This window comes from Oncorhynchus mykiss, chromosome 26 (genome assembly GCF_057628025.1).
Source record: "Oncorhynchus mykiss isolate SJ-2025 chromosome 26, ASM5762802v1, whole genome shotgun sequence".
Taxonomy (NCBI): domain Eukaryota; kingdom Metazoa; phylum Chordata; class Actinopteri; order Salmoniformes; family Salmonidae; genus Oncorhynchus; species Oncorhynchus mykiss.
The window spans coordinates 14,806,173-14,831,278 of NC_143047.1; the positions used below are offsets into that span (position 1 = coordinate 14,806,173).

At 41.7% G+C, this 25,106-nt stretch overlaps 1 protein-coding gene across 4 annotated transcripts in view; it reads right to left on the bottom strand.

Annotated features, from left to right (window-relative positions):
* LOC110506443 (cartilage intermediate layer protein 1) overlaps nt 1-22,682 on the bottom strand; it is a 28,349-nt gene extending 5,667 nt beyond the window's left edge. For 2 of the 4 annotated variants that reach the window (XM_090222225.1, XM_021586054.3), the window contains exons 1-2: nt 22,537-22,682; nt 376-521 (exon numbers count right to left, since the gene is read on the bottom strand). In XM_090222225.1, coding sequence (XP_090078351.1) covers nt 376-436 — 61 coding nt within the window. In that variant the 5' untranslated portion in view covers nt 437-521; nt 22,537-22,682. Of the gene's footprint in view, nt 1-375; nt 522-1,626; nt 2,228-22,536 lie in introns of those variants that run through there. The other 2 variants (XM_021586055.3, XM_021586053.3) reach the window with 2 other exon arrangements.
* Between the last annotated feature and the right edge of the window lie 2,424 nt (nt 22,683-25,106).

Genomic DNA, 25,106 nt, shown 5'->3' on the forward strand with positions numbered 1-25,106 from the left:
GTCAGAGGATCACCAGGCTGCTGTCAATGTCAGGAGACCTCTGTTCTGACTTCTCAAATTCACATTAGATAACTCTCAACTGTATAATGAAATTATCACTGATAATCGAATTTCCACATACAGGATATCATCCTGGTTTACGTTTTGACACGTTGAAAAAAATGTAAAGGTTTTCCAGTTGAATTAATAGTTACAATTCCCAAACTGAGCCTTGTGAATGAATTATGGAGTTACAGCTCCCAAACCGAGCTGTGTGTGTGTGTCTTGCATGTTCGTGTGTGTGTGTTAGGGATGTGTGTGTACATGTTAGGGATGTTTGTGTGTGTGTATTGGGGACAGTAAGAATGTAAATAATAACTGCTAATGAAGACCGACCTTGTGCCGTAGTGGTGACTCCCAGAGCTAGGAGGAGAGCCCATGTTGACAGGCAGCACATCCTGGCACACTGCTGTTGCCTCTGACCTTGTGGTAATGACCTTCACACGCCAGGCACGAGGGCACTGAGAGTAGTCCAGCAACCCCTGTAGAGGGAAAATGTAAATACTTAGCCAGAATCATTGCTGGCAGATTAACAACACACAAAAACAGTCTAGTGTAACTTTGTGTTCCACAGTACTAAATTTAATGATTTGATTTTTTATTGCATATGATTCCCTGGATGGAATATTAGGTCTTAAATATCTCAAACATATCAAGTAGAGGACCTCCACCAAAGGAGGCTGGAGGGAGAAGCTATAGGAGGACGGACTTAATGTAATGGCTGGAATGGAATAAATGGAAAGGTATCAAACATATGGCAACTACGTTTGACTGTTCCGATAATGGCGTTCCAGCCATTAAAATGAGACTGTCCTCCTATAACTCCTCCCACCAGCCTCCACTGCTCTACAACCCGGTTACAGTTATTAAATGCATTTTTTTCACTGATTTTTTTTATATTTTTTATTAAAAACATACAGTATATTGGTGGTTAAATACCCCAAGCAGAATGACAGATTTATCAAATAAAACAATTGCAATTTTTTTAAATCCTTCTCACGCGTTGAGGTCTTGGGGGGACACTAGAGGCGGGTGCAGAAACATACAGAATGAAAGACCATTATGGAGAACCCTTCTCAAATGACACATCTGTGCTAGCCATCACTTGGTGTCAAGGGAACACTAAAACGTTTCTGCATCCATTGACCAACCACAGGGCTACACCAGCCAAATAGAAAACACACACACACACTTACATACACAAATGATATCCCATGAAAAGCCACGCACACACTTTTACTTATTCCCATGAACAGGCTACCTCCTTGCACAATCACACACCAACACTCATAGCTACACACATGCAAGCTGAAACCTATTGTCCGTCAATACGTCAAACTTTCAAGTTCACACAGACTAATGAGAATGTCTTACAGTATTTTATGAAATGTCTGAACTCACAAATGTTGAACAATTTTATGTCATCAATACACCAACACTCAAAGAACAGAAGCTGAACTCGCTTCAGCACCCCCAAATCGTTTGTAAAAAAATCTGTCTGAAAGAACAACAGTTAACAGTAAAGTTCAAAGATGGGTCAACAGGGAACGAGAGGGAAAGAGAAGGTGGCTATGATCTCAGTCTTACCCTGTGAGTATCTCTGTATAGTAGTGTTCAGTAGTCTCTCTCCTCCCTGTATGCAGGGTGCTGTGTCTGTGCTGACGGTCCTGCTGCTCTCTCGCTTATATAGCTCAGTGAAGAGCCCAGGGGTCGGATCTGTGCTATTCACAGGAAGCCAGCTGAGAGCGTGAAGACTGGAGACCGCAAGTATGACTGAGCCCACTCTGCTGCTGCTTCTGGGAAGGTCGGGGGCTTACTGTAACCTGCTGTACCTCTGTGTCTATAGATGAGGATACCCAGTTCTAGACATAGACATAAGGGAGAGTTGACCTCAGTCAGGTGGGTCGTCATTTTAAGTGGACATGGAACCTGGTTAAAGCGTTTATGATCTGTGTTTGATGTACAGTTACAAGATGACATGGGGTCATACTCTCGGGTCTTCTGAACATGTTTGTCTATTGTGAAGAAAATGTATCTCAACGCGCATGCACTCTTGACCCCTTTCTATGCGCACCAAAATGGTGATCTCTTTCCCTGAATTGCATTGTAAAAGCCTAAAACTGTAACATATTTTATAACTTAGCTAGTCATGTTGGCAATAGAACATGCTTTTAAATTAGGCCCACCTGACCCAGATTACAACAACAACAGTAATGTGCTTGCTCTAGTTCCTCAATGGCACAGCTAGGAGAGCGAAACAAAGCACCTTATAGTTGAAGGCTCTTTTTTTAAGTCACGAAAGTGCATTGAAATGACTTGGGAACTGTGTACACTTTGGAGAGGTGAGTGGCCACTTGGAGACACCAGTTAGTCCTCTGACTCAAACCCTTGTCATTTTGATGTCTTATGTTGCACCTACCCCGCATTTTTCAGGAATATTCTTATCATGTTACTGAATGTATCCAGAGTATTTTCAGATGTTGTTATAGACAAGTGAGGTACAGTAAATGTCAAATGTGCATAAAATCAACAGTGTAATGTTTGGATTGAGTCTTGTCCGGTCAACTGTCCTCATCTTTAGTCTAATAATTTCCTAACTCTCCCATTTTTAAAATCTATTTTTTTATTTTTTTAACCAAATACAAACATGCTATTCCATTTCAATTGCTACCATGGTTATGCATATGGTTTTCATATTTATTCTGTAAGGAACATTTCATTTTAGCCCTATCCATATAGTCCAATTCCCACAAGTGATAAGGGTTAATGGTGAAACTATCCCATCCATTTGGGATATTACAATAACAAAGAAGTGACTGAAAACACTTATGTTTTAACCATGCTGCGCGAAGCGCCTCAGTTTATCAACAAAAACAATGTGCTGGGGCAGCCAGTGGAGCTGATTCCCCATACTGTGGATTCCATCTTCAACCACCATGCAACGTACATGCGATGGATGGTCTGGTACTTCCTACCCTTCGCATTGGAGTAGGTCCATGTCAGTATTCTACTATACAAAAAGAGAGTAGGATACTTTGGTAACTATAGTGAGAAAGAGAGAGTCAAAGACCTTCCAACACAGACAAGAACACAACACACCCATTCCTAAACGATTATATTAATGGTTTCAAGTTGAAATGCCAGAAATAGCCTCTAATGTGAATTGGTAATCACAATGGCTTCATCCCATGTGTGGTTGTCTTTTGATGTGCAACATCAACACACAGTAACATTTCTCTGAAGCTGCTCCCATCAACAGTTTAGATTAGAGGCCATGAAAACAGTTATTATGAACAACATGTTAGGACAGTAAACACACAGATTCGTGCCTTTTATTATTAGTATTCATTTATCCAGACTTCGATCTGTTGATAAACAGTGTCTTTGTGATTTTCCGTAATGGCGTGCCAATAGCAATATACGGACTTACAATAGCACTAAAAGCTATAAACGTGTAGCCCAACAACATGAGGTCATAGCGGTCACCCATCTAGCTAGTTAGGAGAGAATATGTGACAGACTGGGTGATGGAAAATCTTCAATGACTCACTGCTTAGATTCTGAACAGAGGTTGAAGTTAACTAAGAATTCTGTGATTATTATATATATATTTTTTAAATGTAACCTTTATTTAACAAGGAAAAGCCATTGAGACCCTGAGTATATTTTTCAAGGGAGACCTGGCCAAGAAGGCAGCAACAATCAATACATTACAGAATTTAAACATACAACAATACAATACAATAACATGATCCAGCCTAAAAAAAAGCATTTACACTCCGTAACAGAGTCTTCCATCAATATTTAAAATTCATTCAGAGGTGCTAACATATCTCGATGAAGCATGGATTGTAGACTAATTCCATGCCTCTGGTGCACAAGATGAGAAGGAAGTCTTGCCTAATACTGTGAATGTCCTGAGGACTTTAAGTAGCAATAACCTAGCAGACCAGGTATGGTAACTGCTTGTGGTGAAGTAGACTAGACTACAGAGGTAAGGAGGGAGTTGATCCAAAAGGGCTTTGTAGATGAACACATTCAAATGCAGCTTTCTGCGCATATAATAAGTGAGGTCCAACCTACCATTTGGTACAAGGTGCAATGGTGAACTGGCATTTGTAATAAAGTGCAAGGATGCATGATAAACAGAGTCCAGTCTCTCTAAGACGGAGGAGGCTGCATGCATATACAACAAGTCACCATAATCAATTAGAGAGAAAAGTGGCCCGAACAAGATTTTTCTAGCCATAAGCGGGAAGCAAGCCTTATTACGAAAATAAAAACCCAATTTCAATTTAAGCTTCCTCACAAGATTATCCATAGTCATCCAACCATGTACCTAGGTATTTGTAGTATGACACCTTTTCAATGGATAAGCCACCAGATGTGACATTGCTAACTTTCTCTGTCTGAGCGCGAGCTCTGGTAAAGGTCATGAATTTTATTTTTTGTACATTCAAGACCAGTTTGAGACCATAAAGGGAGGCATGCAGTGACTGAAAAGCAGTCTGGAGCTCTTCAACAGTCTGAACCAGAGAAGGAGCACATATGACTATCATCTGCATATAGATTGTATCATCTAAATATAGATGTAACTTTGCTGGTTGCATCCCATTACCCAAATCATTAATAAAATTTGAGAACAACACAGGAACTAAAATGGAACCCTGGGGCACGCCTCTATTAATCTCAAGAAAGCTAGACTTGTGATTGTCAGTATATACACATTGTGTTCTGTCAGAAAGATAGTTCCTAAACCAATTTACTGTCCCTTCACTGAGACCAATGTTACTGAGTCTAGCTAGCATCAATTCACGGTCAACAGAATCAAATGCCTTTGATAAATCAACAAACGAAGCAGCACAATATTGCTTTTTATCAAGTGCATTTATGATGTCATATGCCACTGCCATAGCTGTAGTTGTGGTGATGTGCCCCGATCAGTATGTGCTTTTCAATGAAGAAGTTTTTTTAACTGTGAGTTCACAAGGGGTTTATAGACTTTGTCCAGGATAGGGAGTTTAGCGATAGGAGGATAGTTATTCGCATCTGTGGGATCTCCACCCTTTAACAGTGGGAAGAATTAACCTGATTTCCAAATGCTGGGTATGGAATTGGTCAAGAGACTCAAGTTGAAAATGTGAGCCACAGGTTCAGTAATAAAACTGGCTGCTATCTTTAAGAGGTAGGGGGTCCAGATTGTCTGGACCTGCAGACTTTTTAGTGTCTATTGCCTTTAGTGATTTATAGACCTCAGTATAAGAAACAGGCTCAAAGTTCAAATGGTTCACATGAGGGCCTATATCATAGTTTACTGTAACAGAGCTCCACCATTATCAAAAACTGAACCAGCAAATATGAAGTGCTTGTTAAAAACCCCTACAATGTCGGCTTTATCCTTCACTTCATTAGAATCCATCGTTAAATGGTTAGGAAGGCCAGAAGACACTGATTTGACTTGGTAGGGTTGCTCAGGTTCTCTGTGACTGCATTTACAGTGCCTTGCGAAAGTATTCGGCCCCCTTGAAATTTGCGACCTTTTGCCAAATTTCAGGCTTCAAACATAAAGATATAAAACTGTATTGTTTTGTGAAGAATCAACAACAAGTGGGACACAATCATGAAGTGGAACGACATTTATTGGATATTTCAAACTTTTTTAACAAATCAAAAACTGAAAAATTGGGCGTGCAAAATTATTCAGCCCCTTTACTTTCAGTGCAGCAAACTCTCTCCAGAAGTTCAGTGAGGATCTCTGAATGATCCAATGTTGACCTAAATGACTAATGATGATAAATACAATCCACCTGTGTGGAATCAAGTCTCCGTATAAATGCACCTGCACTGTGATAGTCTCAGAGGTCCGTTAAAAGCGCAGAGAGCATCATGAAGAACAAGGAACACACCAGGCAGGTCCGAGATACTGTTGTGAAGAAGTTTAAAGCCGGATTTGGATACAAAAAGATTTCCCAAGCTTTAAACATCCCAAGGAGCACTGTGCAAGCGATAATATTGAAATGGAAGGAGTATCAGACCACTGCAAATCTACCAAGACCTGGCCGTCCCTCTAAACTTTCAGCTCATACAAGGAGAAGACTGATCAGAGATGCAGCCAAGAGGCCCATGATCACTCTGGATGAACTGCAGAGATCTACAGCTGAGGTGGGAGACTCTGTCCATAGGACAACAATCAGTTATATATTGCACAAATCTGGCATTTATGAAAGAGTGGCAAGAAGAAAGCCATTTCTTAAAGATATCCATAAAAAGTGTAGTTTAAAGTTTGCCACAAGCCACCTGGGAGACACACCAAACATGTGGAAGAAGGTGCTCTGGTCAGATGAAACCAAGATTGAACTTTTTGGCAACAATGCAACATGTTATGTTTGGCGTAAAAGCAACACAGCTCCTCACCCTGAACACACCATCCCCACTGTCAAACATGGTGGTGGCAGCATCATGGTTTGGGCCTGCTTTTATTCAGCAGGGACAGGGAAGATGGTTAAAATTGATGGGAAGATGGATGGAGCCAAATACAGGACCATTCTGGAAGAAAACCTGATGGAGTCTGCAAAAGACCTGAGACTGGGACGGAGATTTGTCTTCCAACAAGACAATGATCCAAAACATAAAGCAAAATCTACAATGGAATGGTTCAAAAATAAACATATCCAGGTGTTAGAATGGCCAAGTCAAAGTCCAGACCTGAATCCAATCGAGAATCTGTGGAAAGAACTGAAAACTGCTGTTCACAAATGCTCTCCATCCAACCTCACTGAGCTCGAGCTGTTTTGCAAGGAGGAATGGGAAAAAATTTCAGTCTCTCGATGTGCAAAACTGATAGAGACATACCCCAAGCGACTTACAGCTGTAATCGCAGCAAAAGGTGGCACTACAAAGTATTAACTTAAGGGGGCTGAATCATTTTGCACGCCCAATTTTTCAGTTTTTGATTTGTTAAAAAAGTTTGAAATATCCAATAAATGTCGTTCCACTTCATGATTGTGTTCCACTTGTTGTTGATTCTTCACAAAAAAATACAGTTTTATATTTATGTTTGAAGCCTGAAATGTGGCAAAAGGTCGCAAAGTTCAAGGGGGCCGAATACTTTCGCAAGGCACTGTAGATAGAAATATGATTTGGACATCCTGATCAATCCTGCGCATTTGTTTCTTAGTGCTCTGAAGGAGGCCCAGTCAACAGGGGCAGCTTGAGCTCAAGAGACATTTCTCTTTCTAATGAATTCTGCCAAGTTATCTGAAAACCAGGGATTGTCCCTTCCACTGATTCTAAATTTCTTCACAGGGGCATGCTTATTTTTATTTTATTTTTTTATTTTACCTTTATTTAACCAGGCAAGTCAGTTAAGAACAAATTCTTATTTTCAATGACGGCCTGGGAACAGTGGGTTAACTGCCTGTTCAGGGGCAGAACGACAGATTTGTACCTTGTCAGCTCGGGGGTTTGAACTCGCAACCTTCCGGTTACTAGTCCAACGCTCTAACCACTAGGCTACCCTGCCGCCCTATACCCTATCACAAATCCACACAAATTTCATATAAAAATAGTGTCAACTTCGGGAATCCGACTTACTCTGATGAATGTCAACGTATTATTCGTATTCATTTATCCAGACTTCGATCGGTTGATAAACAGTGTCTGTGTGATTTTCCTAATGGCGTGCCAACAGCAATATACTGACGTATGAGAGCACTAAAAGCTATAAACTACAGCTATATTTGATTTGATTTACATGTGTAGCCCAACAACATGAGGCCATAGCGATCACACATCTAGCTAGTTTGTAGAGAAGATGTGACAGAACGGGTGATGGAAAATCTTCCATGACTCATTGCTTAGTTTCTGAACGAAGGTTAAGGTGAATGTAAACATAAGTACTTACCAATTTAGGAGTCTGTTGCTACTATATACGAGTAGGACAACATTCAACTTGACATTATTCAACCAGTGGAGTGGACACATTCATACATTGATTCACCATTTGTGAGAAGGTGGGTCAGAACAGAATAGCCCCTCATCGGTTTAATCATGTGAATCCCATTCTACTAACATCCCTCTCACCACCAGACTACCCTGCACTGTCGACATCAGAAACCCGTCACTTAGCACCTGAGCACAGTGCGGCATTAGTGTGAAATTTTACAACAGCTGGATCCAATTGAACGAGTTTGTTTCTTCACCTAATGAGAATTTAAGAGACTCAAGGTGTCTTTAAACATGATAAATTAACTTTCAAATCCACTACATATATATAAAAAAAAAAACTATTCATAGACACAATCTCATTAAGATCAGAAAATGTAATTATAGGAACATTAGATCAAAGCCAAATAAAAGGCTGTATTTATACAACTTATCCACTTGTCATCATGCTGTCACTCACTCTTCATCGTCCACTAAATCGCGGTGAAACCAAACATGAACCCTTAATAGAAATTGATGTTGACTGACGCTGCATCATCATCAGGGATCCTGTATGAGACATTTAACCCTATCTTCTCAATCAACTTATAGCAGGCCTGCACAATCTTGGAAATGGAATGGCAGTAGTCTTCACACGAGTCATTTACATTCATAAACAACTTTAGAGAGAGGGTTCTTATGAAATGAACGTGTATTTCATTATGTTTGCATCGTGCAATCATTGCGTCCACTCATCAATTATTGGTCATCAGTAAAAGGACATGAGGTTTTCTCATGGATTTTCTGGGATTGATGAAGTCATTAAGATCCTCCCCTTGGTTGAAAAGGCTGGTTGGTAGACTGGCATTTTTCAGAACTGTGGAAACCTACTAAAAATACCTGGTCAGCGTGACTCTACTAAACAGTCCTGGACAGTTCTCAGTCTGATGGTTTTCCACACGAGCCTCATTAACTTACCTCATCATGTAAATTACAAGGCGCAGTATGCACAGCAGGAGGAGTGTACGGATGCCACTCACCCGCTGGCATAACAACAGAACTGAAGTTCAAATGGACAGCAAATCAAATCAAATGTTACTGGTCACATACACATGGTTAGCAGATGTTAACGCGAGTGTAGTGAAATGCTTGTGCCTGAACCAGAGCGTTTCTCCCAGAGATGTCTACATCTAGAGCTGGGTAGGGGGCCAGTCTTACACACAGGGGAAGTGCAGAGAGAAACCACAGCTCTTTTGATGCATGCTGTTATTTATATCCCTAACCTCACCGATAAATACTGATATTAATGAGAGCTTTGTGTTTGATGTTCACCGATGGTTTTAGATGTTGACATTGATAGATTATAGATTGTGTAAAATGAAAAGATGCAGACCGAAGCTTGTCGAAGTCGAAAAGGAAGTTCCTACGGAGTGGCCCCGAGAGCCATGTCCAAATGGAAAAGCCTGCACTGTCTTACCTCATGTTTACCTGCCACCAATTATTGCATTTCCTGTGCAGTGATTTGGTTTGGTGTGAGGTCATTAGAATAGTAAAATCAGTAAGTAGTTTGGAACGGGGCTCCGAGCCAGACACATGGTCCCAGGGAGCTGAAGCTCTTTCCAGACAGTGTTCCACTAGATTCCTAAACTCTCCTGTACTTTTCACTGATAGCCAGTAATGAAAGAGAAATACAGAGGGACCATTAATTAGCAGAAAAATGCTATGGTAGGCACAGACCAGTACAGTAGCTTGGTGGACTTCACATGGTGTGTTTATATGGAAGGCAGACCAGTACAGTAGCTTGGTGGACTTCACATGGTGTGTTTATATGGAAGGCAGACCAGTACAGTAGCTTGGTGGACTTCACATGGTGTGTTTATATGGAAGGCAGACCAGTACAGTAGCTTGGTGGACTTCACATGGTGTGTTTATATGGAAGGCAGACCAGTACAGTAGCTTGGTGGACTTCACATGGTGTGTTTATATGGAAGGCAGACCAGTACAGTAGCTTGGTGGACTTCACATGGTGTGTTTATATGGAAGGCAGACCAGTACAGTAGCTTGGTGGACTTCACATGGTGTGTTTATATGGAAGGCAGACCAGTACAGTAGCTTGGTGGACTTCACATGGTGTGTTTATATGGAAGGCAGACCAGTACAGTAGCTTGGTGGACTTCACATGGTGTGTTTATATGGAAGGCAGACCAGTACAGTAGCTTGGTGGACTTCACATGGTGTGTTTATATGGTAGGCATGTTTCAACGTATAATACATCATGTATTATTTAACATTATGAATGAATCCTGTGGTGTGGTTATGCATTTTTTGGATTGCAGTAAACTGGGACCTGAAGGAAGAGGACCTCACTGAGCATTATGCCCTTAACAGTGGTGGTCTTAGATGGACTCTCACAGGGCTGGATGACATGCCCCCGTCAGTCACCTAGCTACCTACCACATTTCCCATGTCGCTGTACTGCCAGCTAAAACACTCAGACAGCAATTTTCTATAAAGGTGTATTTTACTAACTGTACAATTTACAAGCTGTTAAGAGGGGACAACGTTATGACATTCTGTCAGTCTTCAAAGGCAGTTCTTTCTCACTAAATGAGGAGGACGGGCTGGAGGGGAAAGGAAGTGGGATAAGGACAAAAAAAAAAACATAAGCAAACACTCAACGTTTCCAGGCAACAGTCTGGGGCATAGGACACCACATGGTCTGTCCTTCAGTTGGACTCCAGACAGGTCATGTTTATAACGACATTGCACAACACTGTCCAGTTTTCCCAAGCTGTGTCCAGATTTATTTGTTGTTTTATGTTGTTCTGGTTTAATAGGGTGACAGTCATTATCTCATTGTCTGTATGTAAGACGTCGTCGTTTAGAAGTCAACGGCTGCAGCTATACAGTTCCTGATAAAGAAGTGTTCCAACAACAGTATGAGGAGCAAACATTGTTACGGTTATGGCAGGATGGAAATATGTTTTTTGAAATTGAAATTGGTCTGTATGCTTTGTTTTACAGCCAACATAACCATAATCTCCATAATCTGGACGGAAAATGACATGGCTCCCATACAATTACCTAAGTATAAATGACAAGATAATCAGATCCTTAGAAATACAATCTGGCAGCATGGTGAAGGATAAGCTTTCTGTGAACTGGATTTGTGAACCAAAACATGATCCATGACTCCTGATTTTACATTAAAACGTTACGGGATGAATCATTTTCCCAGGATAAGAGCGATATAATCCAAATCTGTTCAAGTAATACGTTACTTCAAGAGTTTCTTCAATTTACTAATTAATCTAACCCCATTTTCACAGTGATATTCACCTCCAAGATCCAGTTCTGCTGAGGCCCAGCCAAGCATCAACAGTAGACAGTCTCCCTGAAGCGTTGTGGAGTTGAAACCATACCTAACCAGAGCAGACAGGAGACTCCAGTGGTTTGTATCGGTATGGACTGGGGGGGGGGGGGGGGGGGGGGGGGGGGGGGGGTTCATGGGGAACCTGGACTTAATGACTACACCAGAGCAGCTTCTGTTTCTGTCGTTTGGGGCCCGCATCCCGGGAGGAGGACATGGAGGAGGAGAGAGACCTTCTTCTTCTTCTTCCTGACATGTTCAGAAAGACGTCGCCATCTGCGGATGTCAACGTGTGTACGTTTAACTCTTGGAAGGAAATGGATGGATGTAGGCTACAGAAATGACGTCAGTAATGTAAATGGACGTCTCCAACTGTGAATGTTTTTCTCATTGTGTTCTTTGTAGTCTCCCGTTGGTTTCAATATTAGAAAGTGAAAAGCCAATGGATGGGGAGGTTCAGCTTCATACTCTAGGCCTAGCAGACTCCTGTTTAATGCTTTTGATATTTGAAATTCCATACACACCCACAGGTACGTCAAGATGATGTGTGCCACTGGATGAGTAATCTCTTAGCCGTTTCACAAAACACTGAATAACGTTATCTTGGCTCGTGCACAATCATGCTCATTTCAGACTAAATCAATGCCTGCTATTAACACTGACAGACCTATAAAACAAAGTCTCTTGTCTAATCGTCAATGGGAAAAGTCTTGCTGGAACCCAACAGTTGGGACAGTGTGTGCCGCTGAGAGACGTGCATAATTAAGAGCTGAGCTGAGCGGAGACAGGGTTGAGAGGTCAGTCTCCAACTGCCATGTGATGAAGCGGGACTGGTCTTTGACAACAAGATTTCTCTCAGATTTAACAGGCTGCTTTTATTAAAGCGAGGAAAAAGTAACTGTTTCAAAATGTGTACTTAAGCACTTACATAATAATAGGGCAATAACGTTTCGAAGATGTCATTCAGTCTAAGCCTTTCAAAAGGAGCAGGCGAAAAACAATGCCATATGAATTGAAAGCATTAAAAGGTGTGATGAAATAGAAAACAGAAGGAGACAGAAAGGAAAACGCTGTGGTAAGAGTGAGAAAACTTGAAAAAGAAAATGGAAAGCTTTTTGGTAATTAATGCTCCTAGGGCTAAACAATGGCTGATTCAAGATATAACAAAATCTCATCTGATTTAGCCTCTACTATCCCAGGGCCAGTGGATCTCATTGTGACTTTCAGATTTCATAGTATTTTGGGAGAAAAAAACAAAGGTGAAACACATCACTGGACCCTAGTTTCTAAGGTTAAAATCATTGAAGACCCGGTATTCCCGAGCCAACTGTGGACCTAAGCACGTCAACTCTTCACACGTCAGAGATCCCCGTCCACAGCTGTGTAGGAAACGGAAGTGTAGGTCACATCTGCTCTCCTACAGGTGCCTGATCTCTTCACTAAACATCACAGAGATAAGAAAACCTGTAAAGGATTTACGGTGCACTCATTGGCATGCACACACACCACCAAGTGCAAACCTAGTTCCACTTACACCACTATATAGACTCTTTACCTGCGCACATGTAGTTGAGAGGACATATGTTTCACTTTCCCACACGAGTAACACGTACACCCACACATCATTTAAAGACCACAAGTAAAGGCTCAGGCACATCCTCTATGGTGTTAGCCAGCCCGGGCCTGGCTCACAGCTATAAACCATGGAGGCATGTAGAATGGATGGCCAGATTAAAAACACGTGGGGTGACCTGAAAGACGGATGGTATGTGTTTCATGAAATCAGCAGGACGAGGTCATCCATCTTTTGCCCGCTCTTGTTTGCCGGAGACCCCTGAGGCCTCCAGCTAAAGGTCAGGAGGGATTGACTCACTCCGGAGAAGAAAAACAGAGAAAATGTTTTGTTGAAAGTACAACATTTCACAGGTGTCTCATACTGCATGTTTTTTATTTGATCCCATTCCTTACAGATATGAAAATAACACTCTCACATTCTGAAGCTCTCAGAAAGACTTTCCTCAGTTAGAAGCAGGGAATAAAGAAAAATCAGATCCCAGAGCAGCGATGCATACATTTAAAATGTGTCTTCTCTTTAGAAGAACCTTAACTCATACATCAATCAAATAAGAATAGAAAAAAATGGTATGTTTCTGAGAGGACACAGACGATCCATACACCATAAATAGCCCGACCTACACCATGACGAATCCTTTACTCTGTCTCCATTCCAAGAACTCTGAAGACAGGAGCTTTAGACCGTTTGAAGACATGGGAAAGGGTTGCGAATGGTTTCATGCTGCTCAGTCTAGAGCCTCATCTAGGCTTGAAAGAGACGTCAGTAAGCAGGAAAGAGAAGGATCCTCTTAGGGAGCTGGTGAACCCTGTTCCCCGAATCAGATGACTCACTCTCATAGGTCCTTATGAAACCTGGTCTGGAGGGAGCATCCTATCAAATGTGTCTGTGTGTCTCTCTCAGGGCCCAATGCTTCTCCAGCTTAATGCTTTTACAATACCTGTATTGTCTGGTGATCTGAGCCTGAAAACATGAGCACAAAGACAATGACATAAAGATTGTGGTAAATGAGGTTTGCAATGCTGTCATAGTTGACCTCACTACAGTTCAATGTATTTCAAGTGGACTCCTGTAGATAAAAATAAACAAATTAAACACTGTACCAGAGAAAATAACATTGAAAGGAAAACAATTACCTACCGAAATAAAAAGTGATATGTACACAGTGCTCTCATACTAAAATGCGACCATAAAAGGTGGTCTGGAATCTTCGAAGCACAAAACTGCAAATACACTTATAGCTTTTCAACTGGCTTCACTGGCAAGGCAGCACACATAATGACATGAATGTTGTCAAAGGGCTTTGGCCACTGTTTTAATGTGGAACAATAACTGTTATTACAGGGTAGTCTGTGAGGAAGTGATGGAAGTGCTCTATAACACAGTGTCTTATCCAACAGGGATAACCACTATCATAGGCATATTATTAAGGAAGCACTGTCTAAAAAGTAGTATTTACAATCTAGATTAGTATGTTCATGACAAGGAGCAACAATGAAACAACAACTCCTCATACACTTTTAGGCTGGGATTCAATCCAATGTTGCTTTGTTGACAATACACTGTTTGAAGGCAACGTTCCTGTGTTTTGAAAGATTTAACTCTGTTGCAATGTTCCCCATTCAACTTTTAAAGTGTTCAAATGAACTTGATGGTGGTGTTTGCATAGCTCTACTGTAGAGTAATATGCAACACCTACATTGTAAAACATAACACTTGATTTAGAGTAAACTGGAGTCACTTTGCTTAGTGCTGACTCTGTTACACTTTCTCAGTGTAAGAAATGAACATCTGTATTGTTACAGTAAATCGTTTTTGGGTGTTGTTTTAACACTGTATGGTGTAAAACCAAATGTGCACATTTCCCACAGTGCCTTTTCTATTCGGGTGAGTTGTAGAGTTACCACCCATGACTGTATTTGTTCGTGACAAAGACATGATTATCAGATTATCCTTTTAAAGGTCTGTGGCTTTCACCAAGTGAGTACCTAGGTGAATGCTATCATAAAAATGTAACTATGACAATACATCATTGGGCCTTACTTGATGGCCTCATTTTACCCTTACCCAAAGTGCTATGTAATTCCTACTGAAATCCAGCCAGTTAGTATATCCAACAGTTGGAATTTTTATTCACCCGCAACCTGAATTTAGAATAACTGTCAAGGTTTGGAAAGTTTGTGGATAAGACTAGTTAAACCACTTAAACTGGAACAACCATTTCAGTAACGGGTGCAATGAATCTAACTAACTTGATTACTTTAGAAAAATGACTGTTATTTATCTTTGCTGCAAGATATTAACCAATCAATGTACATGCAAAAACACAGATATTAAAAACAATCCTAAAAAAATCCACCTGCAGTAGAGCATGCTGGGAAATATGATAATAATGGGTGTGGTTTTGATGGGACTGTTTTACTTTCCAAAGTGTAACACAATAACTCTGGTTATTAACACCAACACTGGGGGTTATTTTACACCACTGAGTCTTACAGAGTGAATTTAACTCCTGAATCAACACTAGAAATGATACACTGGCCAATTTTCTGTGTAAAGACGTCTGCAGTTGCTCAATATAAACAGGGTAGAATTGAAATCTTGGATCTTAGTTCACTTTCCCATAGATGCGGTAAAGAGGTCAATGGAACTTCCAAAAACAATGGAAATGCCATGGAAACGTGTGGGGGAAAGATGCCTTGGGGGACAGATCCAGAATCTCCTCATTTCTCCCCAACAAAATGAGCCTACATTCAGGCTGTTGTTATATGTGTATTTCACACTATGTTGAGGTAAAAACATGAGTACGGATGTCAATCCGAATATTCATGTTATCTTCACCAATCAACTGCATTACAGCTAAAAAAACGACTGACTACTACCACCGGTTTCTCTAGGCTAGCTATGCTACCAGCTTAAACGAACGGGAGTTAGCATTTAGCAGTCTTATCTTGTAAACTGTAAAATGGACTACTTCTAAATATAATGCAGCAAAAACAGCCAAATATATATATATATATATATATATATTCTTATATATTCTTAATATATAACCACATGGTAGGCCTGTTACAAATCATCAATCATGACGGATTTGATTAATATCCACTTTGTTAGATCAGATTTGTTCAATGTGTACCAATCCAGCGTCCTTCTTCTATCCCAACAGTCTGCGTTCCAACGACCTCTTTACCGCATCTATCTGATTTGATATAAGATCTCTCACATAATTTCTGGCTTTCCTATGCACTTTTCAGTAGTTGGGATTGCCTTATGCAGATCGGTGAAGGGCTTTGCAGGCGTGGTTCCGTTGTGCGCGCTGAATACATGTCAGTAGAACACTTGCTGGCCAATAGATTTTCTCATTGAGTTTTCATTCAATATATTATTCTTGAAATCCTAAATGAACTTTGTAGGTTTGGCGCTATACTGTCATTTGCGCATGGCTACAGAAGCCTATAACTTGGGTCTCTACATTTCATCCCTAATTATACATTTCACTGTGGAAAATGTGATGTGTTGATACCGCGTGCTTCAGTTTGCTGTCAAATGACTGGTTTCACATTTGTCTCCAGCGATCATAAGGTCAAATAGATCTAAAACAATTGTATTTTATATTTACAATCCCCTTATTCAAACGACTTTTACCTTCCACTGGGCACACACTGGTTGACTCTACATTTCAGTTCAATGAAATTAGGTTGAACCGACGTGGAATAGACGTTGAATTGACGTCTGTGCCATGTGGGCTAGCTCTTATCAATAGCTCAATTTGTAAATTACAGTGCATGGTGTTATTTATATCGGAAAAAGGAAGTAGATGTTGCTCCACTTGGAACCGATAGGTTGCTGACCTTATTCATCGTTTCATAGTGCGTAAAGGTGGTGGAATTATGAGGGTCAAGGTCAGAATACGGTGTATCTGTATACACACCTCTGCCACACCTTCATTTCGCTGATCTCCACCCCAAACGAATAGCGGGTGAATAGCATGCTATTCTCATGCTTAAATTCAAGATCAGAATACGCGTAGAGAGAAAAGTGCATAAAAATTACATTTACGCTAACTTAACTCGGGCTGCAATTCCCACATACTGCACTAGCTGAGAAATTAGTCTCACTTTAATAGGATAGTCACCTATAGATGGTATATAGATGCTCAAACTAATAAGAAATGATCAACTACAACTCTGTTGACATGCAACAGTTTGCCTGGGATCAAGGTTATGGCTAGGGTTGTTGAGCCAGGGTGTGGACATAAAGCTAGAGGTTGGGGTTAGAGTTAGGGCTGGTCGATAGTTAGTTGAACCGTTTGTTGATTTTTAAACCACCTGTAGTGGAATATCCAAATATATACAAGTGTTACTGAGAATATTCTTCATTATACTGCCATGATCCTTACATAAAAACAACAACAATAGACAGTTTTAAAAAAAACACTAAAGCATTGAGTCACACCACCACAGTCAGGCAACTGTCATGTCATGGATCTTAACCTTTAATGGGTGAACCTGCTGCAGGTTGTAATTCAAAGGATCTCTCCACGTTCCATGAGAGAGAAACAGGAAGGTATGGGTTACTATGATGCAACATAATGTGGAGTGGGAGGGATGGGGATAAGTCTGGCTAAAAACAGCAGCAGCAGAGGAAATTCCATGTGGTTTGGTATAGAGAGAACCAGTCTCCCACAAAATATGACCCCGATGGGAAGTAGGTGTTGCAATCACTTTTTTGTTTTTGAGAAACACATGACATCACTGTCTAGAACCTCCTGGCCAGCCTCAGTCCCAGTTCCTTCCTTCTCCTTGCTCACCATCTTATCACGCCAGCCACAGTGGGAAACTGGAAAACTGATATTCCCCATCCAGACTGGGATTCTTCACCTTCACTGGCTAAAGGAACACAAATGTTATCCTGGAGTCCCTTACAGAGAAAATACAACATCAAAATAAAGCAAGAAATGCATAACTGCTACTTATTTCCAGAACAACATCTGTTTGTAATTGAAATGAAGGTCTTGGCGACTGGACTGAGATCATGTACTGAGTGAGTGAGCCTGTTGTTCAGGTCCTGTTTGGCTGAAGAAGCACAGCTTCTCCACTCTGTAACCATGGCACTCCTGTGTGTGGTGTGGCTTCTTTTGGAGCTCTCGCTGCTATGCTTTCAGAATAGCATTGACCCCACATCACCCATTTGTCCATTGTCTCAATAATTCATAGATTCATTACTTCATGGAGACAAACATATCTGCTGGGCTGGGATCGCCCCATTCCATCTCTATCTCTAACCTCCTCCCCTCGGCTTTGAGGCCAGGACAGACTCTAACACCAGAGAAAGAGCTGATGGATGCCTGAAATGAACTGAGAACAGAGACAAGAACCCCTTTTTAAATACTCTGGTGTGGTAACATAATGTTATATGATAAACCTGCTGTCAGTAAAGCAGCTTTGGCAGGAAGTGGTGCTCCCCCAGTTCCAGCCCCCCTCTACTAGACAGGAAACAGTGGGGATGGAAAAGCCATCAGAGTCCACCTCATCCCCCTCTCTCCTCCTCCTTTCCCTTTACACCAAACGTATCCTACTAGAAGAGGAACATGAACAACACAAACCACACGAGTGACAGGTCTACTCAGCCAAGACAAAACACCCATCCACCTCAGAATTCTTTGTACATATTGTCATAGAACAAGATCATTATGAGGGTAAAGGGTTTTAAAGTAAATACTGAACTACTGAAAACTGATTAGAGTAAGAACAACTGTTATCTGGACAGTTGGACAGTCAGGCAACTCTATTGGCAAAAGTACAAAAATGTTCTGAACCATTACAGAATAATGAATCGGATGAATCACTCTAGTCTTTATCTTTCAGACAGCCGTTCTGTTAGCTCCACAGTGCAGACACACAGAGATTCTGTCACCCCCTTCTCTACCACTCTCCCTCTCTTCACTCCATCCATGTGCTCTTTACTGGAACAATGATCCTCATAAACTCTGCTCATGTATGCAGAAAAGAGGGAAGGTAGCGCACAGTATGTTTCTTTAGTGTTTCTTAAGTATTGTGTTTTGTGTAAATTTATACCACTGTCATACGCTGATGGTTTTGGACTGCAGGTTGAAACATGAAAAAGTAAAGTATTACTGCCACCTTGTGGTTAAAGGCTACTCTCACCTGTGCTTGCACATTCACCCATTTTTATTTAACTGCAGGAACAAAAAGTACGGTGGGGGGACACAGCATAAGGTACAGAGATCAAAGATTGATATTGGGAACACTCACCTATGCTTTATTTACTACAAACTCCTCAATTTATATCGAGACCAACTAAAGAATCTCTTTAAAAATTATCCCCATAATGTAAATCAAAAAATGTGAAATGGCCTGTTGACTGTGTGTTGGCGGAAATACGTGTGGATTGTGTTGGCTGTGCCACAGGGTGTCACTGGGAGGCAGTAGATGGCCACCACATGTATGCATCACCATTGGAACGCAGCTAATGACAAATGAATGGTGAGATGAAATCTACCAGCACAAAAAGCTGTTTCCAGATATGACAGAGCTCACATGGAGCTTTCATTGAAACAAAGGACAGGACGAGAGGAAAACACAGAGCCAGAGCCTCCAGAAGCCCACTCAAATGAACGGATAGCTTTCTAAAGGGTGGGCTGATCCAAGGCGTTTCCTACTAGGAATAGGTGATGGTGTTGTGTCTTTAAATCCTCACTCTGTGAGGTTGTTTACCCCGGCAGTAAAACAAAAACCAATCCTGTTACTGGTCAAATGGCCATTTTCACACATTTCTCACCCCAAGACAAGACAATAAAGAGTAGGTGTGGAAAGAGCCATTGACGACGTGTTAAACAAGCATCAACTGTATGACTCAATGTGTGTGTGCTTGAGTGTGTGTGTTTGTTCCTCCAGGTGTGGCGTGCCCAGCTAACCCGCAGTAATGAGTGTAATTTGCTGGTCATAGTCCAGGATGGTGACAGGCAGCACTAAGCAGAACAGACCCTTTGCTGCATACCATAAGTAATAGTCACACAGGCAAAAGACAATCACTGGGTAACGGCCGATTCGCTTCCCATTAGGACCTCTAAACGCCTCATTCCCACTTTGCCTAATTACCCAATTAAAGCTTACTCTGCAGATTTCTCTCTCTCTCCTCTTCCCCTTCGGACTACGCATGTGGTGTCATGCTTAGCAATGCCATTTGGAAATAACAGAGGACATGAGGACAATCAGGTTTGGTTTAGTATTCAATAAGAATCCGTTTATATTTGATGAAATTTTAGATTGGTTCATTTGATGGTTTGATGGTTCATTTGGCTCTTTTGATGGAGACTGTTGAATGCGTGTGTCCAGCACTAGTGTATTACAGTAAGAGTACATAATCAGTCTTTTAGCTAGTGTACATTAGTGTGTGAACCAAACAGGTGACAGCAGAAAGCCCTGGAGCTCATTCTGGACAGACAATCTTAGCCGTAAATGAATTGCAGCTGTCTTCCAATGACAGAAGTCCCATTGAGGGGGGCATCCCAGGCCAGGCCAAGGTGGGGTGTTTGGACTGCCTCTGTTGCTGCTGAACAACTGTCACAAGGGAACGTTCCTTTCCTGATTCTGACAGAAAATTCTGACCGATTAATCTCAACTAGAGCTTTAATTAAATTCTTTACAATGCTATCTATGGGTGTGAGTCAGCAATTCTACACATTTGCCATGGGGCAAAGATAAAACATTTCAGTTTAAGGGCTATTCTACACATTTTGTCATGAAGCTGACAGAAATGTTTTAATTTGTTATTTATTTAACCTTTATTTAACTGGGCAAGTCAGTGTCACGGATCCCTCCGGAACATTCATTTGGCACACCTGGCCTCTATACCCAGTGATTAGTAATTGTAAAAGTGTGCCAGTGTCCTGTCGATTTTTGGTACTACTCACTCTTTTGTTTGGGTTTCAACCCTGTGTTTTGTATGGTGTTTGTTTGGGTTTCAACCCTGTGTTTTGTATGGTGTTTGACAACACAGCATGGTAGCAACACAACATGACAACAACATGGTAGCAATACAACATGGCAGAGGCACAACATAGTAGCAGCACAAAACCTGGTACAAACATTATTGAGCACAGACAACAGCACTAAGGTCAAGAAGGTAGAGACAACAATACATCACACAAAGCAGTCACAACTGTCAATATGAGTGTCCATGATTGAGTCCATGAATGAAGAGATGGAGACAAAATGTTGCAGTTTGAGTGTTTTTTGCAGCTCGTTCCAGTCGCTAGCTGCAGCGAACTGAAAATGTTGCAGTTTTACAGCTAATATCCTGTCAATTCTTTTTTGCCATGGCTTATGACGTGTTCATATGGTATTATTTTTATTTTAGGGGGTTGGGGGGCCTCCAGAGCCTCTGCTTTTTTGAAAATGTTTTGGTATTTTGATCAATCAAATCAGCTCTGAAAAAGATCTGATGTGAAAAGATCTGATGTGAAAAGATCTGATGTGAAAAGATCTGATGTGATTGAACAAAAAATCAATTAGTGGAAGAAATACCAGAATTGGGCAATGATGGCAGGCCGTCATTGTAAATAAGAATTTGTTCTTAACTGACTTGCCTAGTTAAATAAAGGTAAAATAAATGTAACTCATTACCCCACCCTCTAAAATCATTGACAGGTGGCACTATTGATTTATGGTATTAATGTGTCTTAAAATAAATAAATAAATGTTATTCAGAACAAATATCTGTAAAATAATTAGCATACAGGGATATCTGGTCACAATGCGGACACAGTGGATGGATAAGAGACCAATTTTAATACCATGTGTAGATGCATCGGTTAATAAATTGGCACAATCAGAATGTATACAAGATTAAGACAAAGGACGCATGTTAGCACCAGGTATGAACGAGGCTTATGTTTTAGGGCCAGGAAGATACCAGTATCGCAATACTTGTTAGTATCGTGGCGAGGAAATAAAAGTCCTAATGTTGGAAGCATACATCATTATGTTGTCATCCTGTCACATTTCTCCAAGCTATAGCACACTATATTTTACATACGGCAGGTTTTTAAAGTACCAAAGAGTTTGCCATGGAAAAAATATTGCAGTTACTGGTATCGTCCTGGCCCTTATGCCTATGTAAAGAATAAACATAAGTTCGTTAGGGAGAAGAACGTAGACAGAGATCAGGGAGAAAACCATGTAGATTAGGGGTAGGCAACCATGGTCCTGTTTTTGATTGAACCGACCTGGAAGACCAGGTGTGTTGAATTTAGGCAATCACTGAACTGATTGCTCAGTTGGTAAAGGTGTGGTGCCTAGTTGGAACAAAATACCTGGCCCTCCAGGAACACGGTTGCTTACCCCTAATGTAGAGCGATATACAGTATACGGTATACAAATGAGGGTGTGAAACATAGTTTTTTTTTTTGTTTATCTTGTACTTGTGGGAGTACACAAATACAGTGTTAATGAGTTGGTGGTGCCACATCTTGCTCAAGGACAAACACTGTACAGCTGTCATCGAGCCACATAAATGATAGAAAGCATTTAGCACTTGCTCTGAAAATGAAATATTTACTAGATCGAAACCAGCTTCTAAAAAGCTATTTGCTATCTTTACTCACCACACTCCCGTAAACTGTTCAGGTGGGGATTGCTTAGAGGTGGGTGGGTGAGAGAGCAGATCCCATGTGCTGGTTCTAGCTTGTTACCGCCTGTGAAGTGAAGTGTGCAGCCTGTGTGTCAGAGATAATGGAGGCGCGTTTTACCTGCAGGGTAGAGGGGGCGTTACCACTATGGAGAGGCTCCTTGGACCTTGAGACCTACCTCGCAGCTGCAGGCAGGGCCCTCCTGAGAACAGCAGCAGGCGAGGCAGGATGACAGACTGGGAGGGCTGGACTCCTGCTGGGGTTCCAACCAGGGATTCTACAGGCCCTGTGTTGTCTCTCCACATCGGGTGGTGGACTCCAGTAGTACTGTGGGTGGCTGTAGGGAGAACAGGAGAACAGGCCATCTGGACTGGGCTGCACTGTAGTGGCCACAGAGGATTCAGCCACAGCTCTACTGTGAACTGCTACAATAAGAGCCTGTGTGGGCAAAACTAGAAACAAGTAAACAAAGAATGGCATGGGAGAATTTCCCTACACTCTTATCTATCTATTTAAAGTAGTTATTCCTCCTGTTTCTTCCGCCTCTCTCCCTGCATTCTGTATCTCACCCTTTCTGCGGCCCTCTTGGGATGGCTCTGTTTACATGAGTTTCTTTATCCTTTTTTGTGTTGCTTCATTTATTCATTCTTTGTCTTTGCGCTCCTGGCTTTGCCCAATTCAAAAAGAAAGCCGTGGGTCTGCAGAGAGGAGAACATTGGGAAAAGAGCCTTTTGTTGTTCATTTGAAAGAGCAGCTTCCAGTCTGACAAATGGCAGCCCTCTGATAGGGAACGACAGGAGTCTGAATACACACACGGCTCTGAACACACTCCAACTCTGATCCTGCCAATGTTCTGATCTCAAGTGTGTCTTGCTGTGTGGTGAGGATAACCAGCAACAGTCTCAGCACTCCACCTCTCCCGTCAAACTCCAAATGAGAGCAGAGAAAGACAGGAGGGAAATAACGTAATTCCACACAAAACACAAAACCACCTTTTCCCTCATTCATTTCCATGACATTGGAACAGTTGCTGGAACAATAAACCTCTCTCCATTCCTCAACAGCCTATTGGCCATTGTGAGGGTTCTGAATGAGAGGACGTCTGGGTGCTATGAATGCTTATGTTGTGCTGTGTGTCCGACACTCTTGACCTGTATTCTTGTCGCAGTTTCCATGCACTTGTGCCCCTTGACCCTCTCCAGTGCAATAAGAGCTCAGGGCTGTGCCTGGGATCCCCATGGACTCTGGGTCCCCATGACCACTCCCTGTTCTTCCTCTGTTCAACAAGGGGCATTGTAGGGGAGCGTCACCTCCATGGAGAGCGGCCGCGTGTTCCAGGCCTAACAGTCCTAATGCAGCGTGTGAGGACATGAGGAGATGGGGAGTGGAGGGGCAGACTGAAGGACCGTTGGGAGGGAGTGACACCATCCTCCTGCACAATTGCTCCACACCTCTATTGTCCAGCCAACTGTTAGGTATTGTGGACGGGTCAGGTTGGATTCAGGCCTGGGTGATAATATGTAGTGTTCCTGTGAGAGTGCTCCTGTCTGCAGTGTGTTTTACAGGCTGAATGAGGGCCTCTCTATGTACAATGCTGTGGGACAGACAGGGAGAGAGGGAGTTGTCTCATACGTCTTTCTCCAGGTGTTTCAAGTTTCATGTTTTAATGTCACGTGCACAAGTACAGTGAAATGCCTTTCTGGCAAGCTCTAAACCCAACAATGCAATAATCAATAACAAGGTAATACTAAAAATAACATAAGGAAGAACAAAAACACAACAAGAAATAAAAATAAGAAATAAGAAGAACACGAGAAGGTAAGTAAGTAAGCATAATATATACAGGGTCAGTTCCAGTACCATATTTACAATGTGCAGGGATACTGGATCTATACAGGTAGGTAGGTATATGGGTAAGGTGACTGGGCATCAGGATATATTATACACAGTAGCAGCAGCGTATATGATGATTGTATGTGAGTGGGCGTGTGTGTGTAGAGTCAGTATAAATGTATGCGCATATTATGTGTGTGAGAAAATTATGAATTGAATGTTTGTGTGTGTGTTGGAGTGTCACTGTGTGTGAGTGTGTAGGGCCCTGTGAGTGTGCACAGAGACAGTGCAAAAATAATAATAATCCACAAGGGTCAACTCAGATAGTCTGTGTAGCTATTTTGTTAGCTATTTAGCAGTCTTATGGCTTGGGGATGGAAGCTGTTCAGGAGCCTGTTGGTGCCAGACTTGATGCACCTGTACCGCTTGCCATGCGGAAGCAGAGAGAACAGTTTATGTGTGGAGAGACGTCTGGGACAGAGGCCCTCTGTGTGTGGAGGTAGATCAGGCTAGGTGGGGTGGACGGACGAGGGTGACGGCAGCTGGTAAGGATCCTGTTTGTACATGAGATCCAAAGCCCTCTCATGGATAATACTCTCCTCTCCTATGACTTGCAGCTTTGGGGCAATGCATGTCGCCATTGCCATTGTCTACAGAGAACAGAATGTGGATAACAAACTCCTTTTACTCTTCTATATGAGTTCCATCCTCCC